General features: G+C 43.0%; 1 protein-coding gene across 8 annotated transcripts in view; it reads right to left on the reverse strand.

Moving 5' to 3' along the window:
- Positions 1 to 24013, reverse strand: part of LOC126467597 (atlastin) — a 151982-nt gene extending 127969 nt beyond the window's left edge. The window contains exons 1-2 of one of the 8 annotated variants that reach the window (XM_050096476.1): positions 15828 to 16014; positions 15342 to 15755 (exon numbers count right to left, since the gene is read on the reverse strand). In XM_050096476.1, the coding sequence (XP_049952433.1) occupies positions 15342 to 15755; positions 15828 to 15939 (526 nt within the window). In that variant the 5' untranslated portion in view covers positions 15940 to 16014. Of the gene's footprint in view, positions 1 to 15341; positions 15756 to 15791; positions 16015 to 23793 lie in introns of those variants that run through there. The other 7 variants (XM_050096479.1, XM_050096477.1, XM_050096475.1 and 4 more) reach the window with 7 other exon arrangements.
- Between the last annotated feature and the right edge of the window lie 355 nt (positions 24014 to 24368).

A 24368-nucleotide genomic window follows, 5' to 3' on the forward strand; every position in this document is an offset into this window, starting at 1 on the left:
GAACCACAGGCACATAGACACAGGCAACAGAGCATGCACAATGTCGGCACTAGTACAGTGTATATCCACCTTTCGCAGCAATGCAGGCTGCTATTCTACCATGGAGACGATCGTAGAGATGCTGGATGTAGTCCTGTGGAACGGCTTGCCATGCCATTTCCACCTGGCGCCTCAGTTGGACCAGCGTTCGTGCTGGACGTGCAGACCGCGTGAGACGACGCTTCATCCAGTCCCAAACATGCTCAATGGGGGACAGATCCGGAGATCTTGCTGGCCAGGGTAGTTGACGTACACCTTCTAGAGCACGTTGGGTGGCACCGGATACATGCGGACGTGCATTGTCCTGTTGGAACAGCAAGTTCCCTTGCCGGTCTAGGAATGGCAGAACGATGGGTTCGATGACGGTTTGGATGTACCGTGCACTATTCAGTGTCCCCTCGACGATCACCAGTGGTGTACGGCCAGTGTAGGAGATCGCTCCCCACACCATGATGCCGGGTGTTGGCCCTGTGTGCCTCGGTCGTATGCAGTCCTGATTGTGGCGCTCACCTGCACGGCGCCAAACACGCATACGACCATCATTGGCACCAACGCAGAAGCGACTCTCATCCCTGAAGACGACACGTCTCCATTCGTCCCTCCATTCACGCCTGTCGCGACACCACTGGAGGCGGGCTGCACGATGTTGGGGCGTGAGCGGAAGACGGCCTAACGGTGTGCGGGACCGTAGCCCAGCTTCATGGAGACGGTTGCAAATGGTCCTCGCCGATACCCCAGGAGCAACAGTGTCCCTAATTTGCTGGGAAGTGGCGGTGCAGTCCCCTACGGCACTGCGTAGGATCCTACGGTCTTGGCGTGCATCCGTGCGTCGCTGCGGTCCGGTCCCAGGTCGACGGGCATGTGCACCTTCCGCCGACCACTGGCGACAACATCGATGTACTGTGGAGACCCCACGCCCCACGTGTTGAGCAGTTCGGCGGTACGTCCACCAGGCCTCCCGCATGCCCACTATACGCCCTCGCTCAAAGTCCGTCAACTGCACATACGGTTCACGTCCACGCTGTCGCGGCATGCTGCCAGTGTTAAAGACTGCGATGGAGCTCCGTATGCCACGGCAAACTGGCTGACACTGACGGCGGCGGTGCACAAATGCTGCGCAGCTAGCGCCATTCGACGGCCAACACCGCGGTTCCTGGTGTGTCCGCTGTGCCGTGCGTTGATCATTGCTTGTACAGCCCTCTCGCAGTGTCTGGAGCAAGTATGGTGGATCTGACACACCGGTGTCAATGTGTTCTTTTTTCCATTTCCAGGAGTGTAGGTAACTGAGGATTTGGAAACTGTCAAACTGACTAACAGATTTGCAATAGCAAGTGTAGCGCAAGCCACCTTATAGGCACACTATCATAGCAGAGGATAATGCTTGACGTTACCATCAACATCCGGACTAGAGTACGCAATCATAATGGCAGCGTTGTATATTCGTCAGACTCGCAATTCGATGGAGACACTTTTGGATTAAATGGACAACTTATAGCAGCTTTACAAACGTTTACAAATATGTAGTGTAGGCCTGTAGAGATTATCTTGAAACTGAGTAATATAGTTTTGTTTGCATCGAATATTTTCTTTGCTGAATGACACCATTCATCGAACTCTTTGAAGACGTGTATATTATCCGACATTCCAATTCCTGTGAGTTTTAAATCGCTTGCATCCTTCGTAGGTGGTTTTATGCAGACCACTAACGTTGCTGAGCAAGTGAGACACCAAGGCTAAGGGAACATTAACTGTAGCCAACGATACAGAGAAGTCCCTAACTGTTGTGTATCTGCGTACAAAACGCTCCGTTGCAGGTAGAGAGACGGGCACAACGAAGAATAGCACACGACCCTGCCATGTACAATCCATTGAAGCACTGCCACTTAGACGAATTAGATGGGAGTCACGCGCTAGGAATAACGGCGCTTGGATTGTCAGCTAGTTGCGACGTCTTTCAGACTCATCATTTTATCAACATTCAACACAGCGAAGCTTGCAAAGGTGTAGGAATGCGATATGCTGGATTACTACAAACAGCAATACATGCTATGTTGACTGACAAAAGTGTTGCCGCGGTCGATGTTCTGCAACAAACAGAGATGCAATATTCAGAAAAAATACTGCCTACTACAAGAATATCAATGCGTTTAAAAGTCGTCAAGTAAAATCACACATCTCTATCGAATAAACCTGTAGGGCCTCGTTTAACAACAGCGTATTTTACTCGTTTCCCGCTGCCCGACATAGTTCGGCTTATGTTCGGTGATAGACGTCAACGTAATTCTAGGTGGGTGTTGTAACAAACTATTACGTTGCTTTGCAGTTGGAGGCTTTGGGTGCTGCGCCTGCAGATGTTTCACTGGCGATGCAAGTACTGTGTACAAGCATTTGATCTCATCCTAGCTTTTTTCCTGTATCAGCTGACCATTTAGCACCAACAATAAACTGTGAAGAGACGTACAAGCGTTGCTTTACTTTTTTTTTTTTTTTTTTTTTTTTTTTTTTTTTTTTTTTTACAGCGAAGTGACGGAGGATTAGTGTTGAGACAATGTTACTAGTCCTTGGAGTAGACCCCATTGTTATTTATACACATCTAGATGGTTCATAGTGTTTCTGTGCAATTAACTGCAGCTTACAGGGCTACGACCGACTGCTAGTGTCAACTAACTTTATCAGTCACTCCGAACTACAAAAACTATTGGGGAGACAGCAGTGTGTGAGACGTATCTCCTGATTGGGAGATTTCTGTTCCTACTGGAACACGCAGTTCACAATTTGTAGTCAATTACAGTTAAAGGTGGCAGCTATGTTCTATGTAGATGTAACACTTCTTGACGCAGGGATAGGTTTTATGCCTTCTTCCGTATTAAAAAAAAAAAAACAAAAAAACTAATGTTTCGCTACTTTAATAACTGCAGGCAGGAGTGAGATTACAATTCAGGGTGAAAACATAATAAAAAAAATTGCTAATGACAATGCTACTATAGGTGAAATCTAGCAATAATTACAGGACCTGTTCAATGGAATGAACGTTCTAATGAGGATAGAATATTGACTGAAAGTACGTTAAAGAGAGATGAAATAAATTACGAGTAGCTCAAACAAGATTTTAAACGAGCAACTTTCTGGTCGGTTTTGACTAGAAAGTCAACATAAGACTACTCAAGTGCGTGCGCCTTTCGTGCCTACCTGTAAATCTGCTACCAACCACGACACAAATGTGTCTATGACGTGAAAGATGAATGGATTGTGCCGAATATGCAGTACTATATTTGAGGATACTGCACAAAGCGCATGCACAGAAGCCAGAGACTACGGTGAGGTCTGCAAACATCGGAAGTAAACCTATTCTGGCCCAGCTCACTCCTATTATAGAAATGGATTCTATGCTTTCGTGTCTTCTTGATCTTTAATGTGTTGTTTGGCTCAAATGGTTCAAATGGCTCTGAGCACTATGGGACTCAACTGCTGAGGTCATTAGTCCCCTAGAACTTAGAACTAGTTAAACCTAACTAACCTAAGGACATCACAAACATCCATGCCCGAGGCAGGATTCGAACCTGCGACCGTAGCGGTCTTGCGGTTCCAGACTGCAGCGCCTTTAACCGCACGGCCACTTCGGCCGGCAATGTGTTGTTTGTTTTGTTGTCCAAGAGAAATATCTCAAAGCAGAAAGGTACTTACGTTTTACACCATGCATAAACAAAAATGTAAACAGATAAACTTGTTTTAATGAAAAGTATTTTAACAGTGAAAAGTCAGAACTAATTGACCAGAAAAATAATTTTAGTTCTCATTTGGGACTTAGCAAGAAAACAGGATACAAAGGACAAAGCAAAAAGGCGCTGGTTATTGCGCTCCGGATATTGTTTGACGTGTTTGCGTACCGTTACAATTTTTTTCAAGGAAATAAATGTATATATTGTGAAATGACTGGATGACACTTCTCGTGTTCTTTCAATTCTCTAGAGTGTAAAGAATTTGCCATACGACCTTTGACAATAACTTCCACCATGAAATCTGTTTTCGTCTTTTATAAACTAACGCCATTGCTTCTTCCTGCATTTCGATTTTTCCGTAAAAAAGGATAGTTTCTAACTATCTCACTTTCACCGTTCATACGCCGAATTGCACAGCAGATTCTTTTAACACTAGAAATTTTGGCGCTGATGTGTAAACGAAAATGATCAGTCGAAAAAACAGTAGAGGAATAAAAGGCCAGGGATAGCGCAGCAGACTCGCTTGTTTCCAGAAGTCAATTCAGACAAGACAGTCGATCGCGTAGATGGGCTTTAGTTTGTACTGCTCTCCAAAAATGGCATTAGCTATATGTGTGCCTCAGAGAAGAGTGGTTTTTTTTGTGTTGCTTCAAGTGTCAGGACAAATTTGCTCGACGAACGTAAACTGTGGAGTAGGTTTGGGAAACAAACATCGGAACATCAGACAATTTCTTATTGGGCTCATACACTTCTGGAGCGTTCCTTTCAACCGCATCTCTGATCTTCCCGATTGTCGCACTAAAAAACACTCACGGTCGTAACCAGTCGTAGCCTCTTCAACGTTAACACCGTGCAGCGTGCGAGATTCACGACGTACTGTTTGACGGATTTAATCTTAACAGTTTACTGGCGCATGCAGATTACGCCTCTACTCTGCTAAAATATCAAATCAAAGTAAACAAGCTTCGCCTGTCTCGCTCAGACCCGCAGGATGGGATAATATCTTTTAATTACTCTAAAGTCAATAGTGAAATGCCCTGTAGCTATCTAAATACTATCAGGCAGATTCCGATATACAATCACTCGACGGGAATACACTCCTGGAAATTGAAATAAGAACACCGTGAATTCATTGTCCCAGGAAAGGGAAACTTTATTGACACATTCCTGGGGTCAGATACATCTCATGATCACACTGACAGAACCACAGGCACATTGACACAGGCAACAGAGCATGCACAATGTCGGCACTAGTACAGTGTATATCCACCTTTCGCAGCAATGCAGGCTGCTATTCTCCCATGGAGACGATCGTAGAGATGCTGGATGTAGTCCTGTGGAACGGCTTGCCATGCCATTTCCACCTGGCGCCTCAGTTGGACCAGCGTTCGTGCTGGACGTGCAGACCGCATGAGACGACGCTTCATCCAGTCCCAAACATGCTCAATGGGGAACAGATCCGGAGATCTTGCTGGCCAGGGTAGTTGACTTACACCTTCTAGAGCACGTTGGGTGGCACGGGAGACATGCGGACGTGCATTGTGTTGTTGGAACAGCAAGTTCCCTTGCCGGTCTAGGAATGGTAGAACGATGGGTTCGATGACGGTTTGGATGTACCGTGCACTATTCAGTGTCCCCTCGACGATCACCAGTGGTGTACGGCCAGTGCAGGAGATCGCTCCCCACACCATGATGCCGGGTGTTGGCCCTGTGTGCCTCGGTCGTATGCAGTCCTGATTGTGGCGCTCACCTGGACGGCGCCAAACACGCATACGACCATCATTGGCACCAACGCAGAAGCGACTCTCATCGCTGAAGACGACACGTCTCCATTCGTCCCTCCATTCACGCCTGTCGCGACACCACTGGAGGCGGGCTGCACGATGTTGGGGCGTGAGCGGAAGACGGCCTAACGGTGTGCGGGACCGTAGCCCAGCTTCATGGAGACGGTTGCGAATGGTCCTCGCTGATACCCCAGGAGCAACAGTGTCCCTAATTTGCTGGGAAGTGGCGGTGCCGTCCCCTACGGCACTGCGTAGGATCCTACGGTCTTGGCGTGCATCCGTGCGTTGCTGCGGTCCGGTCCCAGGTCGACGGGCACGTGCACCTTCCGCCGACCACTGGCGACAACATCGATGTACTGTGGAGACCTCACGCCCCACGTGTTGAGCAATTCGGCGGTACGTCCACCCGGCCTCCCGCATGCCCACTATACGCCCTCGCTCAAAGTCCGTCAACTGCACATACGGTTCACGTCCACGCTGTCGCGGCATGCTACCAGTGTTAAAGACTGCGATGGAGCTCCGTATGCCACGGCAAACTGGCTGACACTGACGGCGGCGGTGCACAAATGCTGCGCAGCTAGCGCCATTCGACGGCCAACACCGCGGTTCCTGGTGTGTCCGCTGTGCCGTGCGTGTGATCATTGCTTGTACAGCCCTCTCGCAGTGTCCGGAGCAAGTATGGTGGGTCTGACACACCGGTGTCAATGTGTTCTTTTTTCCGTTTCCAGGAGTGTATATTCACTACGAACACTTAACACCTACAACTGATTACTAGCGACCCACGCCGACAACAAGAATGCACTTCAAGGTCATTAGTAAAAACTCAAGAACAACGACATCTAAATTTGCACAAAAAAATATCGATATCTATTAACCCTTGCCAAGTACGCCCCCTTCATCCAACTAGATCTTGAGCTGGCCCCACGCAGTGCTCTGAGGCATCTTTTCCCCAAGAAAGTCTACACTAACTAATCCGCAACGCTGGCCGAGAAAAACGGAAAAGTGCCTAAGCAAAATTTGACGCCCGGGCAAGGGAACGCCTTTTTAAATGCTTGCTTCTTAGGTGTTCCGCAAGGGAAACGTGACGTCACTGATCACGAAGAATAACTAACTCCAACCTTCCGGAGCGATAATTTTAAAAACAAACTCCTGCCCAGTGGACCCATCACTTGCCGCTCAAACTTCGCGAGGTCTGTCGTTCGAAGGATTTCGCGAGCTGCAAAGCGCTCCACTACATTGTTTCACATTTAAGACTTTCAGCAGCAGCAGCAGCAGCAGCAGCAGCAGGAGGAGGAGGAGGAGGCCGTCTCACTGGTCATTTCCTGCCTGCTTACAGCAGTTTTGTAATGTGCTACCTCGTGGCAGGGCTTTTAGAACTTTCTCTACGAAGGCTTGAAACATAGGCCTTCCTGGGTAACTCATTCGACCTTGAACCGGCTTCTTACGTCTGGAGCACTGCCCAATTAGTAACATTTGGAAAATACCGGCACATGAACTCCTTGCTGAAGATCACGTTGCTCTCCTAGAAGCCGACCCCGCCGTAGACAACAGCAACAGGAAGATCTCTAATATCAACTCTGTAAGACGGTTGCGAGTGCAACTACAAGTTACCAGGATAACGAGCAGGTCATCAATTATTAAACCTAACGAGGATATACTTGACATACTTTGTCTACAAAAAAATATCACACATTTATAGACAACTATAGTCGCGTTTCAAATCAGCAAATATATCAAACTTGTTCATACAAAATAGACGTTTCTAAAAATGAAATTTATGGACAAACCAACTGTCACACGACTAAACTGTTTTTTGATCATGCCTCAACATCCTACATTTCCTTGAAAAAAGTAATGACCCACTTGATGTTTTGAAATATACTAGAATCAGAACATAAAGGACACTTTATGTGCACGCACGCACGCACGCACGCACGCACGCACCAGTAATGACTTGTTCCAACACTTCATGGTCCTTGTTATCATTATCATTAAGCACATTCGGGGGCTTGAGATTTCGGATAAAACTGCCGATGCACCTCCGATTATTAAGTATTATTACCATGTACATGATGACTCTAAATCATGTTGTCAACCCTACCGTGCAGTGCAGAGCAACTAAATTATGCTTTGCGCTTTGGGCCCATGTGGAAATGAATATCCGAGAAATCAGCGACGCAGCTTTCCGTAAATGTCCATACATACAGTGTGGGGGCTACTAATATAGATAAAGCTGGTGCATCATAAGATCAACAGATGTCACGGACATGCTTACATGTCATAGCCTCAATATCAATGACGCTTTGCTTTAGGCCCTTATGGTCCTCAGCGCCTCAAATGAGAGTCATTTTTACTACGTTCAGAAATCTCTCCGCCTCTCCTGCAAAATCTAGCTTTTGTGACACACGCTTTTCTGCGTCAACGCCTCAGTTTCAGGGAGGAGATACAACATTTGGAATTTCATCACTTTCAAATTTCGGTCTTGTAAAATAAATGCCAGACTCCTCGGTGATTCAGTGTCGTACCACTGTCGGAATGCGTGGATATTACAGTTACCAGTGCGTGCACTGCAAATACCTCACGCTCTGGAGGGTCCTGTCGTAACAGTAAGCTATGCTACGTAGGGCAATGGCCTATGCGTTGGCGGGTCGAGACGATTTTGCTACCACTGAGTGGGAGTGGAATGGTGAATACGTATCGCAATGAGCCACTTATTTACAAACAAAGCCTTACAGTAGCTGACTACGTGGAGTGTGTCCACATCGCAGAGATAACTACATAGGCAGAGCGATAAGCTACCGTCACCGTCAGTAAGACAGACAAAGAGAAGCCTCTGCCACACACTGCTTGCTATGAACACTCAACGATAAACTTATCTCCCAGTAAACAGCACTGAAAGGCAATTTAAATCCAGAACCACATCCTATGACCTATCTAGTCTAGTTTTGTCGTCGAATACGAAGACTCCTTAAATGAACTGCCTTACTGAAGGAAACAATAATAACCGAGAGCAAAACTCAACTGTCATCACGGGAACTAAGACTACGGGCCAAGATTATTCCGGCGTCTTGTGGGACAAAGATTACTTGCTCTCAACCGCCGCTAGTCTACTAAATAAGAACAATGGTATGAGCTCAGCGCTAGGATGCTGCCAAAATATCTGGGCGCACGTTCACATCCTCCTTGTTCTACAAGCCCACGCAGAACTTACCCGCATCACAGCTGCTGTTCGAACGCGAACACGAACACGATGCAAAGTCATGCAGTAAAGGCGCCAATAGACCCCCGGTCTTTAACCAGGAAAACAAACGGCAGAGTGTTAAATCTGTTACACCGATACCGTCACTAATTGGCTGCGGCCTGCACGCTTTCCGACAGCGTGCTACACATGCCCGGACACAACACTGGCAGTGAGAAGTGGCACACCACGGTTTAAAACTGAGTATTCGGCAACAAAGGCACATCATGCCAGCAATGCCCTCCAATGCCCTCCATCCGCCTTCGCCACAGTTTATCCAACAGCGCCTTTTCCTTGTCTCTCTAGCGCAGTGATCCCCAATCTTTCTGAAATCATTACCCCTGAGTGCAATCATGTATCAGATAGTATCCCTCCCTGCCCCCACCATCACCAAGATTACTACGTAACTACAATTTAGTATGAAAAAGAATTCCTTTGAACACTTTGTTTCAAAATGACAGTTGATAAACAATATTTAATTTTTTAATAATCAGTGCGATTATAGGTACGGCTTATTTCGAATAACCTTTTTTAGAATTATAGACCAATTCTCAGTGCATTGTGAGGGTTACCCAAATCTACTTCTCACAAAAGAAAGACAACGATCAATGAGGTAAATACTTGTTAGTAAAAACGCTTCCTCTGTACCAGTCCTCTCCCTGGCGACACTTGTTTCACCCACCTCCTGCACCTCTACCGAATTAAAATGTGTACACTTCACTTAGGCCTATTGTTTTTAGATCATCTGACTGCTGTATTCCTGAATCTGAACAGGCTGCCAATGCTTTTTGCCTGACCACTGCCACTAATAATAATAATAATAATAATAATAATAATACAGTGTAGGCCCTGCAGAAGTACAGCAGCTATTACATAGTTGCTGTTGTGCTGTCAATTACTTCGCTTACTGTTGCGAAGTGAATAACGCAGCTATTTCTGGTCTAGCGGAGGACCTACCTACAGTTCGGAGATGACATTTTCATGAGATATTTAAGCATATTTGACGTATGTGTCTCAATTTTACTGGCATAGATCCAGGATCAAAGTACAAAGAGCCAAAGAAACTGGTACACCTGTCTAATATCGTGTAGGGCCCCTGCAAGCACGCAGAAGTGCCGCAACACGACGTGGCGTGGCCTCGACAAATGTCTGAAGTAGTGCTGGAGGGAACTGACACCACGAATCCTGCAGGATTGTCCATAAATCGGTAAGAGTACGAGGGGGTGGAGATCTGAACAGCACGTTGCAAGGCATCTCAAATATGCTCAATAATGTTCATGTCTGGGGAGTTTGGAGGCCAGCGAAAGTGTATAAACTGTTCCTGGAGCCACTCTGTAGCAATTCTGGACGTGTGGGGTGTAGCATTGTCTTGGTGGAATTGCCCAAGTCCATCGAAATGCACAATGTATATGAATGGATGCAGGTGATCAGACAGGATGTCACCTGTCAGAGTCGTATCTACACATATCAGAGATCCCATACCATTCCAACTGCACGCGCACCTCACCATTACGGAGCCTCCAACAGCTTGAACAGTCCCCTGCTGACATGCAGGCTCCGTGAATTCATGAAGTTGTTTCCATCCCCGTACACGCCCATCCGATTGATACAATTTAAAACGAGACATGTCCGACCAGGCAACATGTTTCCAGTGAACAGTCAAATGGCTGTGTTGACGGGCCCAGGCGAGGCGTAAAGCTTTGTGTCGTGCAATCATCAAGGGTACACGAGTGGCTCTTCGGCTCCGAAAGCCCATTTCGATGACGCTTCGCTGAATGGTTCGCACGCTGACACTTGTTGATGGCCCAGCACTGAAATCTGCAGCAATTTGCGGAAGGGTTCCACTTCTTGTACGTCGAGAGATTCTCTTCAGTCGTCGTTGGTCCCATTCTTGCAGGATCTTTTACCGGCCGCAGCGATGTCGGAGATTTGTTGTTTTGCCGGATTCCTGATATTGACGGTCCACTCGTGAAATGGTCGTACGGGAAAATCCCCACTTCATCGCTACCTCTGAGATGCTGTGTCCCATAGCTCGTGCGCTGAATACAACAGCACATTCAAACTCACTTAAATCTTGATAACCTGTCATTGTAGCATCAGTAATCGACCCAACAACTGCGTCAGATACTTGTCTTATACAAGCGTTGCCGAGCGCTGCACCGTATTCTGCCTGCTTACATGTATTTGAATACAAACAATTTGGTTTCGTGACGGAAATACGGCCGAACCCTTTCTTTTTACTTCCCCAAAAAATTACATTTTATCCCTCAGGTGTAATACACCCCCCCCCCCCCCCCACCCAGATTGGGAACCACTGCTCTAGCGAAACATTAAACGGCTACCAGTCATCTGATCCTAAAGCCGCTGCCATACGGTGGACGGACAAGGACCCTTTCATTTACATTGCAAAGTAACCAAGGAAAGAGCAAGATGAACCAATGGCATGCCACTATGTTAACAAATAACATTCCAAAATACCAAGACACCGAAGTGAAACTGAATGAAGAAAGGGTCTGGTTTAACGACCAGTCGAAATCGTTGTCATTGACACCACCTCAGACAAGGGTAAGGGAGGAGACAGTATGGTGCCTTTCGGAAGGAACTTCCCGACAATCGACTGGCGCGATTTACGAACAACTAATTAGGACGACTGATCGGTGATTTGAGCATCGTTCCTTCCGAATATTAGCCTTGTATCCTAAGCATTGTGCTGCCAAACCGTCGTACAGGTGCACAAGTTAACTTCGATGTTCTGAGCTTGTGCGGCACTAAAATCGCAGATGACTTCGGAATGTAAGCCTTAAAAACGCTAGACGAGAGAGGTTGCTGCAATGTTAGTTTTAATTTAAATTAATGTTAGCATTTTTATAAAATTAGTTTGCACATTTACAATTAACAATTCCATCAGATAAATACTGAATGCTACTGCAAGTAATAAAAGTTCCGTCTAAAGAAATCAAAGCAGCAAATTCGCGATTGCAGGCTCAGAAGGCTACCTATACACGAACCCTGTACGATTCTGTAGTAAAGTTTGATTTTTTTTAAATCTTTCACAACACTCTGAAGTCTATCGTCTCGCGGTTTCTTCTTCTTCAGGTGTGTTTCCGAAATGCATCGTACTGCTTCAGGAAGTTGGTGCCCGGCCACTGACCTTTAAGTCATAAGTACAAAGAACATTGAAGTGGATCATTTGCATTATGGCCTCTTATTTAGCACAATCGCTGTCATCACTAACACAAAAAGGGCATGGATGCTTTTGGTAAGTGGTGGAATGTGTTGGTAAGAGTGGGAAAGGCAATTTAGCACTTTACTGTTGGTCATTCAGTACCACATACAAACATAGCTATGTGGAGGAGAAGTGTAAGACACGGTAAAAACACTGTAAAACCAAATCAAAGGCTAAGCCAAGAGCAGAATTTAAACCGCACAACAAATTTATTGCTGAATATGTACACAATCACTGCAACAGTACCATATTCGTGACTTTGTACAGCAAGATACTGCACTCACTTTCATTCCTACGTTTGGTGTAAGGTAGAAAGAATACGTATGCGAAAAATGTCACTAAATATTAGTTTAATCGTTTACAATGTTCAGTGTTAGCTTGACTGAACATATTTGTGAAAAATAAGAGCAAAAATTTAGAAAATAATCACGTGAGATATGCATGCGTAAGTAGGTCAGACTCGCCAGTAGTTACACTTCCTTGGGTTGAAACCGATCAGGTGGCTAATCAAGCCCTCAAAATCGTCATTCTAGTAATAGTTCATCCAGCTAAATTCGGCTGTACACCCGAAAACATACTTTCTGACGATAACGCAGAGGATAACTCATAATGACAGCAATCGCTTTTGGGAGAACAAACAATCCCAGACACCACAATCAACATACCAGACTGTGCTAGGTAGCTGCATCTCTCAGTTCTACTCTACTGAAAAGCCTCTGTGATTTCTGACACTTGTGAACAATGTCTTCTACCAAATGGGTTCTCGACAACATCTGCAAAACTATTGATGTATTAACGAGGCACACCTGCAAGTACAAGGGAGCCATCTTCTCGAATCCCACAGACTCAGTGGTATTCCAACTGTGGACTACTTGCTCTCCATCCGTACACCTCTAAACTTTACGAAACAAACGAACCACGTGAAAAGGAGGCTCCACAGCGACGGTAACAATTTCGATTAGCATCGTTTTGGACTGGAGTTAATATCTCTTATAACTTTCGCTCTACATTGTACGAAATGCCAATTTTGCAATATAGGAGAAACACCTGCTGCAATTTTTGGTAGATAACGAGTTTGAATTTGCTGTGAACGCTACATCCAACAGCAATTACCCTGTAATCCTACATACAACAACAATTACAATTTTTACAGAAAGTCACGTTTATTTACCACTAAGAGCTACTGATAGAACAAACCTTTATTTAGTACTAGTTTAGACTGAACACATCATGCAATATAAAATAGTGGCAGCAGCCTATATGGCATAGCTCTTACTATGGCGTCAATAGTGAATATAAAATTGTAAAAAATCGTTTGCGTCACTGTCAGTAAAGGTAAAATGAATTTTTACAATTAGGTAATCTTCGTCACTGTCCATTTCTTTCTTCCTTCTGCTCTGTGTAATTCACTCTGCATACTGCATAGAGTAGACAGTTATAGACAAATATTACTTTCTATACATTTTACCCTTGAAGACAGTGACGCAAGATGACTGACGCTGTAGTAGCTGTTATAACAATTTTATGTCGCCTAATGATAGTTTCAATCTAAATTGGTAGGTGCTGTGTGAACAGCTATTGGTGGTAAATAAATAAAATTTTCTTTAAATATTTATGACCTTTGGTGCACCATCTGCACAACGTACTAACAATTTCGACAACTCAGCTTTGGGATGTTCTTGGTATCTTCTGACAGAAGTTTTACTTAAGGTACTGAACCGTATATTCTTGTTCCCGATGTTAAGCTTGTTGCGCGTTTCACACCACCACACAAAGCTACGACTGGCATATAGAAAGTATCCAAGGTCGTTTCTATCATCAGGCAAGGCTAAGCGACCGGTTAAAGTGGCAACATTTTAGGGGCGGCAAAAATTAATTTCAAATTAAACAGCGAGTAAATTGATCACACGAGAATCATAAATGAAAATGAGTAAAAATTTAAACACTGAATTGTTTTCAAACCATATGGAACAGTTATTTAGTAAGTCTTTATTTAGTCTGACGAAGATAAACCCACTGCCTCTAGCTTCCTAAACACTAAAGCACCCGCAACTGGGTATGAAACGAAAACAAACATGACGATTCATCTGTGTCGAACGCTGGTGCGGGGCACGTGCGCTGGCTTGTCGAAGATTGGCAAAGCATAAAAGAAGACTAATGTACTATCATTCAGAGAATTACTTCTGATATTTTCTAAATGTTACTATTGGGGCCAACACAAAAACAAAGCTACATTTTGATTTCGTACTGAAATTTCAGTGTGATTCTGTACAAGGGAAAAAAAACCTGAAGCCAAAAATGTATTGTACAGAAGAAGGGATATTCTGTTTCGTAACTTTGAAGAAACAATTTAACAAAAAACTTAATTTTTTCCTTAGGGTTTAAACGACCACCGTGAGCAACTCAATGGGCTACAAGCAGTCGCCCGTCTCTAATTTAGGGGCCACTGACTTCAGGGAAGGGATCGAGCCAATGCCTTTGGATAAACAACATCCATGCCTCGCAGGGAATCGAACCCGGACCCATCTTTGACGAATGATCAGAAAATCGCTCAGACCACTGCGCCGCCGGGACTGCTAGTAAAAGTTTTAGAACTCTCAACAGAAAATGCAAGCGTTGCGTCATTTATTTATTTAATCGCAAGAAAGTTTATGCTGAAAAAGAGTAGATTTATTCCTCATTCTAAAGATATTTCAATTGCAACAGATAACGAAACAACACTGAGTATCCAGATGATCTAGTTTCATACTTCGACATGTCTCCCCACAGTATAGCATAATTTCTAAATCCAAGTAAAAATTCACTAGCGCCAGAAAATAGTTCCACACCTTTACTAGTCCACTTTCCTGTAATCAAATGAAATAAGTAAGTGATGCCAAATTTGGCTACGCTGGTGTATTCAGTTGAGTCCCGATTTAAAATCTTCAGCACATTCTTTCAACTTCAGTTTATTTTGGGAAATTTGAAAAACTGAACAAAAAATAAACTGAGGACACTTGTTGTCGCCAATCGATTTTAAAGGAAATGAGGACAAAGCTTGAAAACTGAGGGATACTCGAAGAAAAAGAGGACGTTTTCTCACCTTAGTTTAGTGATTAAAAGTGTAATACGAAATTTACATTCTTGTGCCGTTGGATGCCGGTGGTGGAGAGAAGGAGACCGAGAAGACTAGACCAATGGTATTGAAAAAGATGGGGCGTATTTTATCAGTTCTCGCCTAAGGCAGTAAAACACCTAGCAACGTTCCTGAAAGTATCACAAGTGTCGGCATTACGTATGACCATGCATGTCCTTTCTGATTAGCAAAAGATTTCCAGACGGAGTGATATGCTTGCCTGATGCTTGCTGAGTAGATGACCGCTGGGCAGGTAATCGTTGAGTAGACACTTTCTCAACTGCTGGATGTGCAGCAGGCACTGTTTCTTGCTGGGCAGGCACAGGTACTTGCTGAGTAGGCACTTGCTGCGCAGGAACAGGTGCTTGCTGAGCATATATTCGTGGGGCAGGCACGGGTACTTGCTTAACGGGCAGAGCTCCTTTCTGAGCAGATACCTGCTCGGTATCCACAGGAACTTGTTGAGCAGGTACTGGCTCGGCAGGCGCAGATACTTGCTGGGTAGCCACAGGAGCTTGCTGAGCAGGTACTTGCTGGGTAGCCACAGGAGCTTGCTGAGCAGGTACTTGCTGGGTAGCCACAGGAGCTTGCTGAGCAGGTACTTGCTGGGTAGCCACAGGAGCTTGCTGAGCAGGTACTTGCTGGGTAACCACAGGAGCTTGCTGAGGAGGTACTTGCTGGGTAACCACAGGAGCTTGCTGAACAGGTACCTGCTGGGCAGGGGTCACTTGCCGACCCGAACTCTGCCGTCTGGCCGGTCGGCGAGGCCCGCTGCGCCCCGGTGTCGGGGATTCGTTACTACGCCTGTCACCCGTCATTGCTTAACTTGCAAGCAGCTTCGCAACACTAGCCAGCACTTGCGCTGTGCTGGAGCCCACGCTGCACACTACAGACAGCGCGCCGCAGAGGCCGTCGCCGCAGCGCACCACGCGATATTTTAGGCTCACGAAAACTTTGCCAAGGTTTCATTTTATTCTGCGTATCCGGCTCTCCCTAGAGTCTGCAGGCTCCTGTCGTTGATGGGTTGGGCTTCTCCACATCTCTGCAACGCTTCGCCCGAGTATTGTTAAGGACACTACAACACGTTATAATCCTAACGACAACGATAACAATGTAATCACAGACGTTATCCAACTCATTGCACGGCAATGAGATCGTGCGCAAGTGTACTGGCATACACGTACGAGGGGCATTAATAAATAACGAACATTATTCTTATTTCTTGTACGTTTATTTTTTTTTCAATACCTCGTTATAGTCCTTCAATATAGTTTCCTGCTTCTCTATGACTGAGTCCCAACTTCTCGGAAGCTCTATTATTACATTCAGGACACCATTTCTGCTCGTCTGTCGAATGGCTAGGGTAACGGCGGTAGAAAGCTCTTCCAGAGAAAGATAACGACGCTCACGCATAGGTTTTTCCAAATTCGGGACCAAGTAGAAGACTGGTGGACTCATGTCCGGGATGTAGGGAGAACGCGGCAACACTTCTCATCCGTATTCGCGCAGTTTTTGGCCTACAACATTGCTGAAATGCGGGCGAGCATTGTCGTGGAGAACGAGTGGCCCAGCCTCCAGTAACTGGGGTCGAGTATTGTGCATTTTTCTGAGCAGGTTTTTGCATGAAGTTAAGATAATACACAGCTGTGACACTTGTTCCACGCGGTACTCTGTAACAATGCTTCCTTAGTGATCATAAGCAAAAAAATTCATCATTTGCTTGAACTTTGAATAAAAGCGTCGAAATTATTTTGGACATGGAGAATCTGAAGCTCTTTACACATAGGACTGCGATTTCAACTCCGATTCAAAGCCTCTCTAATTTAAGTTTTATCAGCATCGACAATTCGACACCAAGGAATCCTTGACCTTCACGGTCGAATTGTTTGAACAAGATTGCAGAGTCCAGGGGTATCTGCTTCTCCAGCAGTGTGGGACGCCTATCGTAGAAATTTCTGTCTTCTTCAAATCATTTCTCTGAATACAGAATTCTGATGTTGGGGAAATTCCCGTGGCTTCAGAGAGTACTTCAAGTCAAACTGCCTCAAGATTCACACTTCATCTTTTTGGATTATCGTCTATATTCATACGACGACGACCACGAAATGGATAACCCAACGTGAAACTGTACTACGGTCCACTGCAAAATCACCACAAATGCATTGTGCATTTCTGTCGCGTGAAGTTCCGATCTTGACGTACGACATCTTGTCTTCCACTATCACAGTACCAGATACCCTTGCAGCCTCTATTTCTAATTGTCGCCAACTTTATGTGAAGAGTACACGTGCTTCTTCCTCAAGCTCCCAGCTACATCTGACGTAATTTTCGTTGTTGCATCAACAATCCACAGTAATATCAACCTATGCATTATTTATGAATATCCCTCGTATACCTTTTTGAAAACTACTTATTAAATATAATTCGTCAGTATTTTTATAAAGACTGATTTAAATCGTTTATTTAGCCGTCTCGGCTGCCTATTTTCATGATCTGACTACTTTTCATCAAAGTTGATCACTCTTCATATCTATATGAACTAATAAAATACTGCCAGTCAAAATTTTCTTATAGTTTTCCGCTATTTTATGCTAGTCATCGGCGGGATAACTGAGCAACGTTGGTAAGGGCCGTGCCACGTTAAAACCAGTTAATCAGCGACTGATACGATTTTCACTATTGTTGCGGAATAATATTCTGGCAGGCTATTACAGGAAGTGAAAATTTCGGCGACTACTGTTCCCCTAAGTTCTGTGGGAGGGGAAAAAAAGCCGTAGAGCAACTAATTTGATGTCCTCTCGAGAACCAAAGAATCTCCAGCGCAGCAGATACACTTCTATAAAACTTTCACCATAAAAATAAACCTGATGTAAATATTGCACTATGTATCCCGCGTTTGCTGGAACCTCATTGGATTTCCGTATCAAGTGGGACTGGAGCCAAACCGTCTCGAGTACGATAATAAGTACGTTTTGTGTTGTGCGTTACGCCCACATCGACTTAGCGATAATACGGGACAACAGCTTTACCGGCGCATTTAACTTTGACATCACTGGCCTGTCAGCTGTTACAGCTAGCCTGCACTGATATGGCCAGCTGCAGTTCACACGTAAAAAGATACGAGCAGAGGAGCAATGCAGCTTCGAATGTCTTAATTTTCAAGCAGAATGAAATAATACACAGCAATCTCCCACAATATGGTCCTTAGACGACTAGACAAAAACACCAATACATATCGTTTTTAGCTAACATGGGCCTACTACTGTAATTAAAAACAAGAATGATGAAAATTCCTGACTTTATCATAGAGTAATTTTTTAACATGGGCCTACTACTGTAATTAAAAACAAGAATGACGAAAATTCCTGACTTAATCATAGAGTAATTTTTTTCTGCGTAAGCTGTGTGCACCACAAGAGAGTACTGAAGGATTTCATGGTATAGTTAAATACTGAAGCCACTAGCGACACAATCTCTTAGCTCCTTCCTTATCCGAATCTGAGAAATGCATTTCAGTTCTGGAAGTGTCACCTGCTGCTACGTTGATAACGAGCCTATCAACAACAGAATCCATGAAGCCAACCAGGTGCAGCATTCTCTCTTGTTTCATGATGAGTCGTTCTATACCCTGCCAGCGTTCGGCAGTGACGTGTGAAAAAGCTACGTACGTTAGTTCCAGTATGTCTGGCAGCTTAACAGTCTTTTGATCCGTTCGATGCTGTGAAAATGATTGTTTTTCATGTTTCTTCTATATTTATCTACCTCTGTGGTATAAAACGATGGACATAGTACAAATACAGAGGATTTGGTTTTTCATTTTTGCCTTAAAAATTAAACTTATGTTTCTTCATTTAAACAACATACATACAAGCTTTGTGAGGTGATAAAATGATGGGCACACATACATATGCATCAACTGAGAATGGGTAAAATGCTGAGGAGTGCTGTGTAACGTCTTGAATGAGTTCAAAATTTTTGGCCATCAGGAGAGTAGTTGCACCTTACGACTTGAGCTGCGTACGCCCTTTCTGAATTTCTTTTGTTCTTGGTTTGGGCAATGAATACCAAGAAAGCCAACTTACTGGAAAAAAAAGAAGAATGAAAGTCTCATAGTATAAGCTTTTTTTTATCACATCACTAAGCAAAATGTCATGATCATCGACATCCTTTAGAAGAATAAAAACCACAAGAATATACTCAGACTGAAGTGTCACTGTCTTTCATTTAACTCTAGTTGGAAACATCAACACACTGAAATGCAGTACTACTTCTCCAACAACAAATCAGCAGTCTCTTTCATTAGTTTACCATCTAATTTCCAAAACGAAAACGTTAGGTTTCAATGGTGTAATACTTACTTAGTCCTTAATCCTACTTTGTACAAATGCAAGAACACTTTATAAGTGTGCTTATTTTCCATTAATTCACTTTTTTTATTTGTAGCCTGTTACCCACAATACAAGTCCACCCTACAAAGAAACGCCAGCAATATTTTAATGTCACTGAACTGGAAATGCAATAATTCAATGTAAAGCAGGGAAAGCCGCTGGTTTCAGTGCTGTCACAGCAGAACAATGAACTTCCGCATGGCCACAAAGGAATGGTTGATACAGCTTTTGAATGAGGCCCAATATTCCAAAACCATGACAGAAATATCCATAGTGTAATGGCCTTTTTAAATCTCAGAACACAGTAGAAGTTATTCGAAAATATACTACTCAACTGACTGAATCACTCAGGCTGTTGACCAATAGTTCAACCCACAATGAACTGTCTTCAAAACAGGCATGAGTTCTGTTACACAGATCCTCCACCTAGCTCAACTTACTTAACATTTTTTTGAACACAGATGCATCACAGGCATAAGCTTCATTGACCTTAGTACTGCATTTAATACTGAAACCATTCCATTATCTTACAAAAGGCATTTGTTCCCAATAAGGATCCAAAACTTAGCATGTAGATATCAACACTATTGCAGAATGGTAGGTTTCTTCTTGCTTTTCAAGGGCAAAAATTCAACTGGAGGATTTAGAAAAAAATGGGCTGCCTCAAGCAATTGAATTGTGCTGGCTCTGTTGCTGTTTCATATGTATACAAGTGACCAGCCACTTCCTTACAACACATTTTATTCGTGCAGATGAACTTGCCCTGGCTCCCTAACGTGAAACATTTGAACAGAGAGAACTTGTTCTTGATGGTGCTCCTGTAAGTCTAACCACCTATAGCCCAACCTCCCAAAAACTGTACTGTGTTAATAGTGGCAAACAGCGGTGATTGTACAATGGGCAATCACAAACGATAGCAGTGTCATTCTGCCACATCTGGCGGTAGTATCTGTCTCTGGTGTACTTTATTTTCATTTTAGTTAAGGCATGGTGAGGTTACTTAGCCACTACATTGTTCAATATGGGTGGTGTGAAGCACACACGACAAGTAATACATAGATAAGCTTAGTTTTCTCAGCATAAACATTTTACCAGGGAGAAGAGAAGCAGTGGTCTGGTGTAGCGCTCACCCCAGCATTGCCAGTTCGAGGACAAGTAATGGTTGAAGCTTATGACACAAAATGCCACAAGACATTCACCGTCACTCTGTCTCTGCACCGCATGCATAACATAGCCGCCTTCTTATGCACACACCAGTTTATTGGTATGGTGAATCCAAAGACAAAAATAATTTGGTAAAATTCACAAATGAACTACAGTCCAATACGTATGAAGACCTATGTGGAAAACAATAGGAAAATACATTATTATCCCCACAACAGACGTGGTAATGGCCCTCTATGAGATGGAGAGCCAACATTATGTACAGGGCTGTTGATGAGAAAACACTAAAAATAAGTAGTAGCTAGACAAAATGAAAGCCTATGCTGCACTCACAGGTATCACTATGTAAATTCTGCCTCAGTTAATACTTTGAGTGCCATGCCCACAATATTACATTATCTTCAATGTTGAAAAGAATTCCTTTCTAGTAATATTACCAAACAGTCTTGGCGAGGACTGCCACATTCTAAACATAACTCGCACGGCAGTCCTGACTACAATATTGTGTCTGTAATTTAGGCTAAACTGAAGACTACACTATACTACACGCATGGGGCTCCAAAGTGTTAAAAAAGCAAGGAATCTGGATGAAGTGGTGATAACTGGGGTAGCTACAAGACAAAACATGGATAAGCATTCAGGTGCTTCAGCAATACGAAAAGATTGTAGTTATGTGGCTCAAAAATTCTAACTGTTGCAGGTATTTCATAGCAGAAATAGTAATTATACCATACTGCCAACAATGAAGTTTTCCATCCCAAAAATATACACTTCCTAACATATTTAAGAATGTAGCCTCACTACCATATTTTGCATACAATAATTACTTTTCATGTTTTCTAATTCATCAATTTTGCTGAGAGAAGAGAATCCCACTGTAGAAAATAGAAACAGTTTTATATCCCTTGAAAACCTTAATGTAAAACAAACAAACAAACAAACACACACACACACACACACACACACACACACACACACACACACACACACACACACACACACACACTTATTTTGTGGTATTTTTATTATTCAACACCCTTCACAGTATCAGTATTTGTGGTGCTCACACAGATTTATTCATTCACATGTCACTAGAATGTGATGCCAGCAGGTGACTGGTATGCAATTTAAAAAAAAAAAAAAAAAGTTTACATTTTGCATTATTATGCGCACTGAAAGATTATCCAAATCACTATGACATGGGTTAAAGCAGGTGGCTGACTTTGGTTTATTGGCAGAATAATGGAGAAGTGCAGTCAGTCTACAAAAGAGATTGCTTGCAAATCACTTGTGTGATCCACCCTAGAATAATAATGCTCAAATGTGTGGGACCCGTACCAGATAAGATTAACAGGGGATATTTAATGTATACACACAAGTCAGCATGAATGACCACAGGTTTGTTTAATCCATGGCAGAGTGTCACAGAGATACTGAACTGGCAGACTGCTGAAGACAGATGTAAACTATCCTGAGAACGTCTATTAACAAAGTTTCAAGAACCTGTTTTAAATGATGAATCTAGGGATATAATACAACCCTCACTGTATCACTCGCACAGGGATTGTGAGAGTAAGATTACAAAAATTACTGTTCGCTCAGAAGCATTCAAACAATCATTCTTCCTGTGCTCCATATATGAATGGAACAGGAAGAAAGCCTAATAACTGGCAAAAGGAATCTCACGTTGTTTGCAGAGTACAGATGTAGACATGGCACAAAAGTTCCACCACACCAGAGATGCGATTGCTGTTCAATCAGAGTTACAAGAAAGTAGTACTGATGTTTCTAAGTCGTCACAACACATAAAAAACGATCTTTACTTGGTGAACCATCTCCTTGAAACATACACATCATCAAACGTATCGATTCACACAACTCTTCTTTAAACTTTTTCAATTCAATACAACAAGAGTATTAAAAATGATCAAGACGTAACTAACAAATATTTCTCTCTTGTTTTATTGAAAAGCACATAACAGATTACTGTCAATGAATGACACTTTAGAAAGTACTTCAACAATACTAGAAACATGTAGTTTTGTATCATTTAAATTTCAACAATCATCTCAAAATATTGCAACTACAACCATGAAATAGATCACAGATGATATATTGTAAAAGTAGCGAGTGTTTTAACTGCATTTCATTTGTCTATTATTACTATTAGCTGCCTGTCACTGTGCTAAGAAATATCCTAAATGACAACAGAATAACAGTTCTCAGAGAGCGGCAACCTCTTGAACATAGTTTGTACATTTGTGACAAAGCCAATGGAAAAAAAAAAACAAAAAAAAAAATTAGAATGGCTAGACATTTCTGACTTTGTATCCTGTATTCACCTACACATTTCAAAAAACACGACGCAAGTTTAAAATATGTGATACATCCCATACGTATACATTAGTTCAGCGTGAGTTTAATAATGTTTACATCAATATAATGGTGCATGAGAACAACTAACCAGTACCTCCCAGCGGAAATTTAAGCACACTAATTCATTACACACAGTGCTATATTCAGATTCTATTAACGTCTCGCACTGTCGTTGCCGTTATAAACACTAAATGCATGAACAAGTGTGTATCCACAGTGTGTCCACAAACGTGACAGGAATATGCTAAACGGAGCGCGGTTTTGATCCAAAACACTATAAAAGCAAACAGTCTCTAACCCAAACATTTACCCATCATTTCTGTACACAAAGCAACATACGTTCACAAAACTTTTCCCATATGGTGACAGATATTCTAAGGTTATAAACACCACCAACTGTGGCGAAAAATTGTTCAGTATTAGCATATCAGTTTAGAAAACATGAAACATAACCTACGTCTACTAAACACATAAACCTTAGCACGTAAATTTTGTCAACTCGCATTTGTCCCAAAAACACGTGCACAGCATATCTACTACCATAAAATATGCACCAGTTACCAGTCGACATACTTGCCTAAGGAATCAATCGCTTCGTGGGTATTGTGCAAAATAACATAACATACAATATTGCTAATATGTATATGTCATTGGCAACAGTCAAGTTTAAAGTTTTTACCGTTGCTCATTTCACACAAATAGCTTCCTTACAGTGACAGTACAAAAGGACACAACTGCACTTACCTTCATGCGATCTCTCCTTTGTATTTGAATGTTTACGTCCTTTACTGTCAGCCATACTGTTCTAATTCCAACGTCATATCCTTCCTCGGAGGCGGGAGTGGTAATTTGCGCGTTGTTCATACAAAATTGAGATATTCAGACATGATGGAAAACATGTAAATTCTGAGGTTACCTATATCTAGGTTTCAAGAACGTGTCCTTGAACTTTGCGTCTTTTGTTTCTTTCGTTGTCGTCGACTCCGTATCAAAAAGAAACTATTCGATATTACATGACGCTTATGTTTAATCATAATCTTGGCCTTTCAAAGTAAACAAATTAAGATCATCCACAGCGTTTTCAGATAAAATCACCCAAATAAAAAGGTCTTCTATGAAATCTGCTTTCCATAGTATGTTATTCAGTGGTTATTAAATAATATCCCATACAATTTGTAGTTCGGTTTTACAATGTGCGCTCGCGGAGTCGTTACCCATATGGAGATTCGTAAGTAATACACATGCAGTAATTTTCATCTCCAAAAGCTAATGCGAACCGTAACAATGCTGACAGGATTAAAACACTGCTTACTTGAAAT

Source organism: Schistocerca serialis, chromosome 1 (assembly GCF_023864345.2).
Source record: "Schistocerca serialis cubense isolate TAMUIC-IGC-003099 chromosome 1, iqSchSeri2.2, whole genome shotgun sequence".
NCBI lineage: Eukaryota > Metazoa > Arthropoda > Insecta > Orthoptera > Acrididae > Schistocerca > Schistocerca serialis.